This window comes from Salmo salar, chromosome ssa17 (genome assembly GCF_905237065.1).
Source record: "Salmo salar chromosome ssa17, Ssal_v3.1, whole genome shotgun sequence".
Lineage (NCBI taxonomy): Eukaryota > Metazoa > Chordata > Actinopteri > Salmoniformes > Salmonidae > Salmo > Salmo salar.
Window position 1 is genome coordinate 11,751,573 of NC_059458.1, and position 14,351 is coordinate 11,765,923.

At 42.7% G+C, this 14,351-nt stretch overlaps 1 protein-coding gene across 1 annotated transcript in view; it reads left to right on the forward strand.

Annotated features, from left to right (window-relative positions):
• The first annotated feature begins 7,201 nt into the window (after window positions 1-7,201).
• Window positions 7,202-14,351, forward strand: part of LOC106575228 (von Willebrand factor D and EGF domain-containing protein) — a 52,390-nt gene continuing 45,240 nt past the window's right edge. Inside the window, 5 exon segments of the mRNA XM_045700372.1 lie at window positions 7,202-7,208; window positions 7,667-7,851; window positions 8,438-8,666; window positions 8,869-8,934; window positions 9,037-9,180. Of these exon segments, the coding sequence (XP_045556328.1) occupies window positions 7,202-7,208; window positions 7,667-7,851; window positions 8,438-8,666; window positions 8,869-8,934; window positions 9,037-9,180 (631 nt within the window).

Here is a 14,351-nt window from a genome sequence, read left to right on the forward strand (position 1 = left end):
AATAATTGGCCAATCAGCGTTGAGCTGAGCTCAACTATGGGTTGTCCCGGTGCAGCAAAATGCCCCCAAGGGAGGCCCGTTTGGATTTGGCTTCACACCAATTTGGACTTGTGATTTTGACTTAATTCTCTGTACAGGCCAATGATTATGACGGCGATTCTGATCTAACCATAAATTAATATATTGTGCCACTGGCCTGAGACAACTGAGGTTCAATATGTAGCCTAGATGTAGCCTAGTAGTCTCACGTTAACAAGCTAGCTAACTTAGCTGGTTCATTGTTGTCCATGCGAGGTAGTTAGTATTTTAGCTAGGTAGCCTATGAAAACTAAAACTAAAAGCATACAGAGCCTTAGACCGTTTTGCCAACATGAAAGAGAGGAGGATGGCATTAGCTTTCAACTACCGTAATTTCCGGACTATTGAGCGCACCTGAATATAAGCCGTACCCACTGAATTTAAATTGTTTTTTTATTTTGAACATAAATAAGCCGCACATGTCTATAAGCCGCAGGTGCCTACCGGTACATTGAAACAAATTAACTTTACACAGGCTTTAACGAAACACGGCTTGTAACAAAAATAAATAGGCTTTAACGAAACACGGCTTGTAATAAAAATAAATAGGATTTAACGAAACACGGCTTGTAACAAAAATAAATAGGCTTTAACGAAACACGGCTTGTAACATAAAATAAAAAATTTGCAGTAAACAGTAGCCTACCAAGAAAGTCATTGGTCACTATCTTCCCCCTCCTGTGCACTGAAACCACTGAAGTCATCTCCTTTCAAAAAAAATTGAAAGCGGGAAAAATCCATATATTAGCCGCGTCATTGTTTAAGCCGCGAGGTTCAAAGCGTGGGAAAAAAGTTGCGGCTTATAGTCCGGAAATTACGGTAGTCTACAAGTAGGGTGTGGACTTGACCGGACAGATGTTGCTCTCCGGTTTTGTGAAGAAACAAATATATGTTTAGTAAAACTAATTCCGCCACTGACTGACTGTTGTCTTTTTTTTGTCACGTCTTTATTGTATACCACAGTGGCGTATGAACAAATAGGTTATAGAGCAAACTACGCAAATATCATAACATAGGTTGTGATATGGCTTTTTTACTGGCTTGGTGTGTGGTTTTACCCACACACCACTACTGTCAGTTTGAGTAATGACTACAAAATCCCTTTTGGTGACCGTTTTCATATATATTAAAGGAATACTTCAGGATTTTGGCAATGAGGCCCTTTATATACTTCCCCAGAGTTAGATGAACTTGTGAATACCATTTTATTGTCTCTGTGTCAAGTATGAAGGAAGTTAGATGTAGTTTCGCAAGCCAAAGTTAACTAGAGTGAGCGCAATGACTGGAAGTCTATGTGTATCTGCTAGAATGCTAGCAGATACCATAGATTTCCAGTAATTATGCTAACGCTAGTTAGCAATTGTGCTACCGCTAGTTAACAACTTCCTTCAAACTGCCATAAAAATGGTATCCACGAGTTCATCTGACTCTGGGGAAGTAGATAAAGGGCCTAATTTCCAAAATCCCGAATTATCCCTTTAAGTGCAATGGGTTTCCTCAAAGGTTTTGAGTAATAACAGCACATTGGGGTTTACAGTGCAGGGGACTAGTAGTTATACCATTAGGGAGAGTAAGCACTAGTTCCTTGGTGTTTCTTCTCTCCTCTCCCACATCCAATCAGCGGGTCATTTGCTACTTCAGCAGAGTTGTCACAACAAATAAATCAAAGAATGGGCCCTGACCCTTTAGTTCAGCACAGCATGTTGTGTGTGTGGGTGAGTGCGCATGTGTGTGTGTGTGTGTGTGTGTGTGTGTGTGTGTGTGTGTGTGTGTGTGTGTGTGTGTGTGTGTGTGTGTGTGTGTGTGTGTGTGTGTGTGTGTGTGTGTGCGTGCGTGCGTGTGTGCGTTTGTGCATGTGTGTGTGTGTAGTCAGAGTCTCAATTAAACCACTAAACAACTGCCCTGAGAATGGACTCTGATGACCATCTCCTCATGAGACAACAAAGCATTCTTACACTAGCAGCACCATGGTTGGGGTCATAGGTCAGATCATGATGCCACACTCCTGCTGGGGAGCCTGTTGTTGTGTGTCACCTATTCTGTGTCTCAAATGGCACCCCTATTCCCTATATAATGCTCGTGTCTTGCACTATGTAGGGAGAAGGGTAACATTTTGGATGAAGTCTTAGCTTATGTGTTATGCCTTTTCAACCTCTGCCATATCGTGGATTCAGAGCTACCTATGTAATAGAACTCAAAGGGTTTTCTTTAATGGAAGATCCTCTAATGTCAAATATGTAAAGTGTGGTGTACCGCAGGGCAGCTCTCTAGGCCCTCTACTCTTTTCTATTTTTACCAATGACCTGCCACTTGCATTAAACAAAGCATGTGTGTCCATGTATGCTGATGATTCAACCATGTACGCATCAGCAACCACAGCTAATAAAGTCATGAAACCCTTAACAAAGAGTTGCAGTCTGTTTTGGAATGGGTGGCCAGTAATAAACTGGTCCTGAACATCCCTAAAACTAAGAGCATTGTATTTGGTAGAAATCATTCCTTAAGTTCTAGACCTCAGCTGAATCTGGTAATGAATGGTGTGGCTGTTGAACAAGTTGAGACTAAATTAGTTGCCGGTACCTTAGATTGTAAACTGTCATGGTCAAAACATAGATTCAATGGTTGTAAAGATGGGGAGAGGTCTGTCCGTAATAAAGAGATGCTCTGCTTTTTTGATACAACACTCCAAAAAGCAAGTTCTGCAGGCTCTAGTTTAGTCTAATCTTGATTATTGTCCAGTCGTGTGGTCCAGTACTGCAAGGAAAGACCTAGTTAAGCTTCAGATGGCCCAGAACAGAGCAGCACGTTTTGCTCTTCATTGTAATCAGAGGGCTGATATTAATAATATGCATGCCAGTTTGTCTTGGCTAAGAGTTGAGTGACTGACTGCATCACTTCTTTTTATAAAAACATTGTGTTGAAAAGCCCAAATTATTTGCATAGTCAACTTACACACAGCTCTGACACACACACTTACCCCACCAGACATGCCACCAGGGGTCTTTTCACAGTCCCCAAATCCAGAACAAATTCAAGAAAGCGTACAGTATTATATAGAGCCCTTATTGCATGGAACTTCCTTCCATCTCATATTGCTCAAATAAACAGCAGACCTGGTTTCAAACAGATAAAGCAACGCCTCTCCCCTATTTGACCTAGATAGTTTGTGTATGCATTGATATGTAGGCTGTGTGCCTTTACATTTTTTTTTAATGTAGTTCTGTCCTTGAGCTGTTCTTTTCTATTGATGTTCTTTATGTTTCATGTTTTGTGTGGACCCCAGGAGGAGTAGCTGCTGCTTTTGAAACAGAATGTTGATCCTAATAAAATACCAAATTCCATCCAATCAAGTTACTCCATACAGCAGGAGTATCTAACTCATTTTGCCCCAGCGGCCACATTCAGTCTTCAAGGTCTGGAGGGCAACACTGAAAATTATTTATATTTCCTTGCCGTCCAAATTTGAGAGCATGTGTTGTATTTACAAATCCTCTCTGCATACATACACCTTGTCTGTCTGGGAACTAATTCTCTCCAAGCACGAAGGTCAAAGGTTTTCCAAACAGCCATGTTTTCCATAGGAGAGGATGACAGAGGGGAGACTGGGCTGTTGCTGTTTGGTTAACCTAGTCAAATTGGCCTTTAACAGAGTTTACAGCACTGTAGGGAGGTAATGTCATAGTCTCTAGGGAACTCAGCCCAGGACAAACCTTCATTAGCCAAGGGGGGCAGACTGTTGCTGCATCCAAATGATACGAAATATGTAACAGCATTTGGGGGTACTGTAACAAAATGTGTAACATGCTATGTTTTGTAATTGATCATTCAACACCATAGTGAACACGTAGAGCAAGACGCCTTTAAGGTATATAGAATATATTCACCAAGGTAGGATTTCCAAAGGATGCTCTGCATAGGCTTATATCTACATTTCAATACAATGTTCTACAGTGAAAGTAATCTGCTGCGAGGGGTAACTAGTACACTGTAAACACCAATGCAATGTAGAAACAGAAAATATTTATTACGCCAAACATTACTGTTGTATACAGTAGCATACAACAAAACCACAAACATATGTAAACCAAAAGTATATTCTTTAGAATACAGTAAAGAACACAATTGTGTGTGGGGTCCCGGGGGGGGGCAGTCACCAGTGCTAAGCTACGCTTCATCTCTTCTCCGGGCTGGGTCTGGCCACAATACTTCGTCCACATCACAAGATAAGTTCTCTCTTGCCAAACATCGAGGGAAGTATCTCCTAGCATGGCGTATCCAACCTTGGACAGAGGCAACCTATATGTCCCCACATGCGTCCTCCATTGACTGGAGAAGCGGCATGCGGGCATAGGGTTGGCGATCATACACTTTCCAGCGCCAGGCTGAGAAGAATTCCTCTATGGGATTTAGAAAAGGTGAATATGGGGGTAGGTACAAAACTACAAATTGTGGATGGGTGGCAAACCAGTTTTGGACTAGAACAGCCCGGTGAAAACTAACGTTGTCCCATAAAACCACAAATCTAGCAGGCTCCTGATCTGGATCAGGGACAAGCATTGTGTAAATTGCATCCAGTGTGGCATTGTGATGGAGGACCCCGTTTTGAGTGATGGCAGCACACAGTTATATTACCCCCACGCTGTCTAGGGACATTGGTAATTGCCCTCTGTCCTATTACAGTTCTTCCGCGGTGCGTGGTTTTGGTGAGGTTGAAGCCAACCTCATCCACATAAATAAATTCATGGCGAATTACATGGGCATCCAGCTCCAATACTCTGTAATAGACAAAAGGATAAACAGATTAGTAAATATGGTATGTCTGAAGTACTGGAAATAGTGTTGCATACATACCGCTACAAAGTGATGTCGCATATTCTTGACTCTGTCAGAGTTTCTCTCAAATGGCACCTTTGTTTCATCGTCACTCGGTGCCGTTGGAGGATGTGTTGTATGGGCGACAGGCTTACAGCATTGATGTTGTTAAATATGGTGTCATTATTCAAGATATGCTCTCTTATCTCTCGAATCCTAATTGCATTGTTGGCCAAAACCATATTTATAATTGCAGTCTCTTGTACATCTGTAAACAAGCGTCCTCGTCCTCCATGATGTCTTTGCCTTTCCACTCTGTACAGAATTCAAACACAGTATGTGTTCAGCATAGGAACTGTAAACAATGTACAAAAAAAAGGTAGTACAGCATGATAACCAACCTCATTCATTCAATGCAGTGCAGTAAATGGATGGCTTAGAGTTACAAATGTTTATGCAATACTATGCAGTCATACGTATTTTACAGCACATTACTGTAATGCTAAAATAGTCAGTTGCATACCTGTTCTCATTTCTGAAGGTTCCTAATATGGACGCCACTGTAAATCGACTCAAGTTGGGCTGGACTCTCAGTCCAGCCTCTCATGGTCAAACCGTGGTTGATCACATGATCAACAAGTGTTGCCCTAATCTCATCAGAGATGGCTCTCCTTCCTTCTCTTATTTGCCCTCGCCCGCTTCTTCCTCTTCGTCTTTGAATTTGTCCTCGTTGTTGTCCCCTGCCTCTCCCTCCTACTCCTCTGGCTCTCTGTCCATTGTTGGCATCCATTGTTCAAAACAGGTAATCTGACCTTTGACCTATTTATAGGCCTATACTACAGTAAAGCAGTGATTGGTTAGTGATCAGTTAAGCAATTAGTGTTTGCACATGTGAGGAGTGTGTGTGTGACCTGGTGAATAAGTGTAGGATTTTGATTGGTTGTGTTTGGAAAAGGAAAGCAAGTCACTTCCTGTTAGAGTTTTGTGTTTTAGGTAGAGAATTGTGTGTAGTGTTTTGAAAAAGGTGTTTATGCAATTGGCAACTGAGTCAAAGGCTGAGAAATAGCTTATGGTTTTGGATATTTGGTGTGTAGTTTTGCACTTTGAGTGAGAGGTTTCAAAAATCGTGTGACATGAAAAGATTTTGTGTGTCAGCAGTTGGAAAAAACGGTATTTATTGTGTACCTTGATTTTGGAGTTTTGTTAAACGCTATTAAACTACTCCATTTTATACCAAGTTCGATTCTCCTGCGCCTGACTTCCCTGCCACCTACACACACACGACGCTACAAGTGTGTATTTGTATTTATTATGGATCCCTATTAGCTGCTGCCAAAGCTACTCTTCCTGGGGTCCAGCAAAATGAAGGCAGTTTATACCATTTTAAAACATTACAATACATTCACAGATTTCACAACACACTGTGTGCCCTCAGGCCCCTACTCCACCACTACCACATATCTACAGTACTAAATCCGTGTGTGTGTGTGTGTGTGTGTGTGTGTGTGTTTGTGTGTGTGCATGCAATGTTTGTATTGCTTCACAGTCCCCGCTGTTCCATAAGGTGTTTTTTTATCTGTTTTTTAATCTAATTTTACTGCTTGCGTCAGTTACTCGATGTGGAATAGAGTTCTATGTAGTCATGGCTCTATCTAGTACTGTGTGCCTCTCATAGTCTGTTCTGGACTTGGGGACTGTGAAGAGACCTCTTGTGGCATGTCTTGTGGGGTATGCATGGGTGTCCGAGCTGTGTGCCAGTAGTTTAGACAGACAGCTTGGTGCATTCAACATGTCTATACCTCTCATAAATAAAAGTAGGGAAGAAGTCAGTCTCTCCTCCACTTTCAGCCAGGAGAGATTGACATGCATATTATTAATATTAGCTCTCTGTGTACATCCAAGGGCCAGCCGTGCTGCCCTGTTCTGAGCCAATTGCAATTTTTCTAAGTCCTTTTCTGTGGCACCTGACCACACGACTGAACAGCAGTGAAGGTGCAACAAAACTAGGGCCTATAGGACCTGCCTTGTTGATAATCTGTAGGACCTGCCTTGTCTTCCCTGTGGCTCAGTTGGTAAGGCATGGTGTGTGCAATGCCAGGGTTGTGGGTTTGATTCCCATGGGGGGCCAGTACAAAAAGAAGAAAAAAAAATGAAATGAATGCATTCATTACTGTAAGTCGCTCTGGATAAGAGCATCTGCTAAATGACTAAAATGTAATGTAAAATGTATAATGTTGTTAAGAAGGCAGAGCATTGCTTTATTGTAGACAGAGTGTGATATTGGTGCAGGTTCTTTGACACTTGAATAGACATGGGATGTGAGAAATCTGACTTTAAAGTCATTTTCTCTCCATTTTTAGCCTTCAGCTGCGAGCTATGTTCAGACCTTGTCATGGATTGCTGGCTTTATTGTCTAACCCTCCAGGGTTGAGTTTAGAAAGGAGGGGAGTTAGGTAAATGAATGAGTGTTATTTTTACCTGTTTGAATATACCCTCCTCATCTCTCCCTCTGAAGGTTACAGTAAATTAACTCTAGTTCCACCCTTTAATGAACTGACTGAGCCACTGGAATGACATATTTTGCTACTTTTTTTGCTACCATGCCCCACTCACTCCCTCACTCCCTCCAACCCTCCCTTCCTCCACAGTCCAGGTTGTCATCTCAGTAACTACCCAGAAAGACTTTTATGTTCCAAATACGTTCATCTTAAAAATAAAATGTATCCTGTGAATGTAACGTGTTTTCTTTCTAACCTTGTCATTCTGTCTTCCCCAGCCCCAGAGTGCTACCTGGGAGGTTACCGCATGTTGAGGAACCCGTATCGCAGCGTGGACTTTGACTCCAGTGATCTGCAGAACACTGCCATACAGGACCTGATCTGTGATCACTCCCTCTCTCCAGGATGGTAGCGCTTCAGCATTAAGAACAAGCCTGCAGAGATGCCCACCAGCTGTGTGGAAGTAAGCTAAAGCTGTTAAACCTTAGCCATCTTGCACCTAGTGTGTAAAGGGGTTCCACAAGGCTCCATTTTAGGGCCTGTTTTATTTACCATTTACAACCATCGATACAGGCAAAGCTATGATTAACTCTTCACAGTGGGGGGGATTTTCTTGAATTTACTTGAAGATACTGTATTTAATCAAGTGGTTTTCATGAGGAAACATGTTGTGCATCCAATATTTAAAGTGTGGTGTATTATGAGAATTATAAGGATTATTCTTTATAAACATCCAAACTGCAAGGCATGAATTACATGATTAATTTCCATGTAAATGAGACAATACAACTGACCTCATTCAATACAGCTGTGTTTAGTTTTTGCTTTTTGAGTTTGCTTTTTGTTGATCGTGAAAAGTTGAGTGTAAACTGTATAATGAGTAGCAACAAGACAGGTGGAAGCTTTTTCCCAAAGTGTCTCAGAGTAGGTGTGCTGATCTAGGATCAAGTCCCCCCTCATATCCATTACAATTTAAAAGGCAAAACTGATCCTGGATCAGCACTTACTCTGAGATGCTTTGTGAATACGGGTCATTGTCTTCTCTCCAGATGAACAGATGTGGCACCCAGGCGCCTGTGTGGCGGTCTCTGACTGATAGCTCGTTGCCCCACCCAGGGGAGGTCCACCAGCTCTCGGCCTGTGCCATCTGGCAGTTATTCCACTGGAGCACCAAGGACTGCTCCTTCTTCCGCATCCCCATCTCAGTGCGCAACTGTGGAGAGTTTCTCCTGTACTACCTGCAGCCCACCCAGGGGTGTATGGGATATTGTGCCAAAGGTGAATTAGAATTACAGAATCACTGTCAGTTTGGTGTGATGGGATGTATGGGTGACTGCTTTGCTGGAATTTGGAATTTGTTATTAGCCTTAAGATATGTCTGCTGCTCTATTCGTTCGCTCTGGTCTAAAGCCTTCAAGTACACAGTGGAATTAAGGAAATCCCCAAAATAAAGGTCTAACTGTATTTTTCTTGTTTTTAGCCATATCAGAATTTGGACCTAAATTATGCCCCACGGGTGAGGTGGAAGTCAATGGGCGATGCAAAGGTAAACAACTACAACAAGCTCAAATAAATATTATTATTTAATAATGTCTGGTTGGTCCTTGATATCAACTTCTTGTTCATCCCTCATCTTTCCCTTGCTCAGCAAGTCTCCCTGCATTATCCTACAAGCCTGTGATCACCCCAGAGCTGGTGGGCAGCAGTGTCCACCTGCGATGCACCTTCAGTGGGGTGAAGACCTCGGGACTCCATTTGGGCTACCTGGTGGTCTGGGCCGACACCTGGCATCCAATATGAAGGTGGAGATCAGGAAAGATTCTATCATGGAGACCGTCTCATTGGTGGAAATGGACGGAGTCCACTTCAGACTGGGGGAGACGGTAATAATGCCTACCAGACGTGTGGATGTGGATGTGTGTGTGTGTACGTGTGTGTTTGTGTGCTTGTGTGTGAGCTTGCGTGCGTGTGTTTGTGGCGGCTTAACCAATGGATGGATCCTGTTGACTTCTTGACCTTTATGACTGGGTTCAATTAAAGAATAGAAGAAAGTGTGTCAGATTGACAGGGAAGAGAAAGGAGGGCAGGATGGGTAGAGGAATACATCAGACTCAGTTTAGGGTTGGTCTTTCTTACTTTTAATTGCTGGGAGGACTCTTTCACATGATTCCCATCAAATGCTTTCTTTGCAATTGGTACGTGGCATTGAGGCTCTTCTTCTAACACAGATATTAGATATTAGTCTTCTTCAACCTGTCCCTGTCCCAGGCTGTAGTCCCCACTTGCTTCAAGGAGACCACCATAGTCCCAGTGCCCAAGAAAACCAAGGTGACATGCCCAAATGACGATCGCCCTGTCACACCCACCCCTGTAATCGTGAAGTGCTTCGAAAGACAGGTCTTGGCCCACGTAAAGGCCAGCATGCCAGGCACACTGGACCCACTCCAATTTGCCTACCGCTCCAACAGATCCATGGAAGATGCTAATTCCATCGCTATTCACACGGCCCTAAGACATCTGGACTAGAGGATCACCTACAGTATGTGAGAATGCTGTTCATTGACTACAGCTCAGCATTCAACACTGTTGTTCCCTCCAAGTTTGTCACCAAGCTCAGAGCACTTGGTCTGGAAACTACACTCTGCAACTGGATCCTGGACTTCCTGAAGGGCTGACCACAGGCTGTAAGGATTTGCAACAACACTTCCTCCACACTGACTCTTAACCTGTTAGGGCTAGGGGGCAGCATTTGCACGTCTGGATAAAAAAAATGTACCCGATTTAATCTGGTTACTAATCCTACCCAGTAACTAGAATATGCATATACTTATTATATATGGATAGAAAACACTCTAAAGTTTCTAAAACTGTTTGAATGGTGTCTGTGAGTATAACAGAACTCATTTGGCAGGCAAAACCCTGAGACATTTTCTGACAGGAAGTGGATACCTGATGTGTTGTATTACCTTTAAACCTATCCCATTGAAAAACACAGGGGCTGAGGAATATTTTGGCACTTCCTATTGCTTCCACTAGATGTCACCAGCCTTTACAGTTCATGTTGGGTACTCTCGTTCCAATACGTTATAAAAGAGTATGCATTCGTCCACCTTGAATATTATTCATGTTCTGGTTAAAAAAGGCCCTAATGATTTATGCTATACAACGTTTGACATGTTTGAACGAACGGAAATATATTTTTTCCCCTCGTTCATGACGAGAAGTCCGGCTGGCTTAGATCATGTGCTAACAAGACGGAGATTTTTGGACATAAATGATGAGCTTTTTTGAACAAAACTACATTCGTTATGGACCTGTGATACCTGGAAGTGACATCTGATGAAGAGAATCAAAGGTAATGGATTATTTACATAGTATTTTCGATTTTAGATCTCCCCAACATGACGTCTAGTCTGTATCGCAACGCGTATTTTTCTGGGCGCAGTGCTCAGATTATTGCAAAGTGTGATTTCCCAGTAAGGTTATTTTTAAATCTGGCAAGTTGATTGCGTTCAAGAGATGTAAATCTATAATTCTTTAAATGACAATATAATATTTTACCAATGTTTTCTAATTTTAATTATTTAATTTGTGACGCTGACTTGACTGCCGGTTATTGGAGGGAAACGATTTCCTCAACATCAATGCCATAGTAAAACGCTGTTTTTGGATATAAATATGAACTTGATAGAACTAAAAATGCATGCATTGTCTAACATAATGTCCTAGGAGTGTCATCTGATGGAGATTGTAAAAGGTTAGTGCATCATTTTAGCTGGTTTTATGGTTTTGGTGACCCGGTCTTTGAATTGACAAATCATTACACACAACTCTTGTAAATGTACTGTCCTAACATACTCTAAATTTATGCTTTCGCCGTAAAACCTTTTTGAAATCGTAAAACGTGGTTAGATTAAGGAGATGTTTATCTTTCAAAGGGTGTAAAATAGTTGTATGTTTGAAAAATTTGAATTTTGACATTTATTTGGATTCAAATTTGCCGCTCTTGAAATGCACCTGCTGTTGATGGAGTGCACCACGGGTGGCACGCTAGCGTCCCACCTAGCCCATAGAGGTTAACATAGGGGCCCCCCAAGGGTGTGTCCTCAGCCCTCTGCTGCACTCCCTGTTCACCCATGACTGCATGGCTTTGCATGATCCCAATTCCATCATTACGTTTGCTGATGACACCACGGTTGTATTCTGTAACCAACAACGATGAGTCAGAAATGTGGACACACAGGAGGAAGACATTGAATAGGACCACTTCAAGCACACACCATTGCCTCACATCAGTGCCAACTCCAAAGGGTTCAGACTCCTGGCCTCCAACTGTTTTGCTACACACACATCACAACTGCTGCTACCAGACTGTTGTTAATACTGCACAATGTAAACAGTCGCCCCCCAATCCACCCCTCCCCAATACACGTGTAAATATTGGACTATAAATTGTGCCTTCCTGAATTATACTTATGTTAAAATGTTTGTTATTTTCTACTGAGCCATTTACTTGATGTTCGTATTCTTATATTTTCTCATTTCTTATTGCTGTTGCTGTTGCATTGTCTAGAAGGAACCTGCAAGTAAGCATTTGGTTGGACGGTGTATACCATGTGTATCCTGTATACTACTAAGAAAACTTGAAACTTGAGAGAGCAATTACTGTATTTGTGGTTTGTCTGCTAAATTACCGTACATCCCTGCCATGTGAAGCCATGTGTGGACGGATACTATTGGTACTAGTGTGTATCCATGACAACCTGTGCAGTACAAGGCAGGCTTGGACTCACTCATCAGGATCTGTTCCACACATGCTGATGTCACAGCTGGGCTAGATCGGGGTCACTACTTTACTGAGGGTTGAGTTAAACACATCACAGCTCCAGCCCTAGCACATTGCTCATGTAGCCTACACGCCATATGACTCAGTGAAATGTTTGGATGAATTACACATACAGTGAGGGAAAAAAGTATTTGATCCCCTGCTGATTTTGTACGTTTGCCCACTGACAAAGAAATGATCAGTCTATAATTTTAATGGTAGGTTTATTTGAACAGTGAGAGACAGAATAACAACAAAAAAATCCTGAAAAACGCATGCCAAAAATGTTAGAAAATGATTTGCATTTTAATGAGGGAAATAAGTATTTGACCCCTCTGCAAAACATGACTTAGTACTTGGTGGCAAAAACCTTGTTGGCAATCACAGAGGTCAGACGTTTCTTGTAGTTGGCCACCAGGTTTGCACACATCTCAGGAGGGATTTTGTCCCACTCCTCTTTTACAGATCTTCTCCAAGTCATTAAGGTTTCGAGGCTGACGTTTGGCAACTCGAACCTTCAGCTCCCTCTACCGATTTTCTATGGGATTAAGGTCTGGAGACTGGCTAGGCCACTCCAGGACCTTAATGTGCTTCTTCTCGAGCCACTCCTTTGTTGCCTTGGCCGTGTGTTTTGGGTCCTTGTCATGCTGGAATACCCATCCACGACCCATTTTCAATGCCCTGGCTGAGGGAAGGAGGTTCTCACCCAAGATTTGACGGTACATGGCCCCGTCCATTTGATGCTGTGAAGTTGTCCTGTCCCCTTAGCAGAAAAACACCCCCAAAGCATAATGTTTCCACCTCCATGTTTGACGGTGGGGATGGTGTTCTTGGGGTCATAGGCAACCTTCCTCCTCCAAACACGGCGAGTTGAGTTGATGCCAAAGAGCTCCATTTTGGTCCCATCTGACCACAACACTTTCACCCAGTTGTCCTCTGAATCATTCAGATGTTCTTTGGCAAACTTCAGACGGGCATGTATATGTGCTTTCTTGAGCAGGGGGACCTTGCGGGTGCTGCAGGATTTCAGTCCTTCACGGCGTTGTGTGTTACCAATTGTTTTCTTGGTGACTATGGTCCCAGCTGCCTTGAGATCATTGACAAGATCCTCCTGTGTAGTTCTGGGCTGATTCCTCACCGTTCTCATGATCATTGAAACCCCACGAGGTTAGATCTTGCATGGAGCCCCAGGCCGAGGGAGATTGACAGTTATTTTGTGTTTCTTCCATTTGCGAATAATCGCACCAACTGTTGTCACCTTCTCACCAAGCTGCTTGGCAATGGTCTTGTAGCCCATTCCAGCCTTGTGTAGGTCTACAATCTTGTCCCTCACATCATTGGAGAGCTCTTTGGTCTTGGCCATGGTGGAGAGTTTGGAATCTGATTGATTGATTGCTTCTGTGGACAGGTGTCTTTTATACAGGTAACAAACTGAGATTAGGAGCACTCCCTTTAAGAGTGTGCTCCTAATCTCAGCTCGTTACCTGTATAAAAGACACCTGGTAGCCAGAAATCTTTCTGATTGAGAGGGGGTCAAATACTTATTTCCCTCATTAAAATGCAAATCAATTTATAAAATTTTTGACATGCGTTTTTCAGGATTATTTTGTTGTTATTCTGTCTCTCACTGTTCAAATAAACCTACCATTCAAATTATAGACTGATCATTTCTTTGTCAGTGGGCAAACGTACAAAATCAGCAGGGGATCAAATACTTTTTTCCCTCACTGTAGGTGTTCCTTTTGTCCAGATGGGTAAGGGCAGTGCGGAGTGCGATTGAGATTGCGCCATCTGGGGATCTGTTGGGGTGGTATGTGAATTGGAGTGGGTTTAGGGTTTCCGGCATGATGGTGTTGAGGTGAGCCATGACCAGCCTTTCAAAGAACTTCAAGGCTACCAACTTAAGCGCTACGGGGCGGTAATAATTTAGGCAGGTTACCTTCGCTTTATTGGGCATAGGGACTATGGTGGTCTGTTTGAAACATCTAGGCATCACAGACTCGGTCAGGGAGAGGTTGAAAATGTCTGTGAAGACACTTGCCAGTTGGTCCGCTCATGCTTTGAGTACACGTCCTGGTAATCCGTCTGGCCCTGCGGCTTTGTGAATGTTGACCTGTTTAAAGGTCTTGCTCACATCG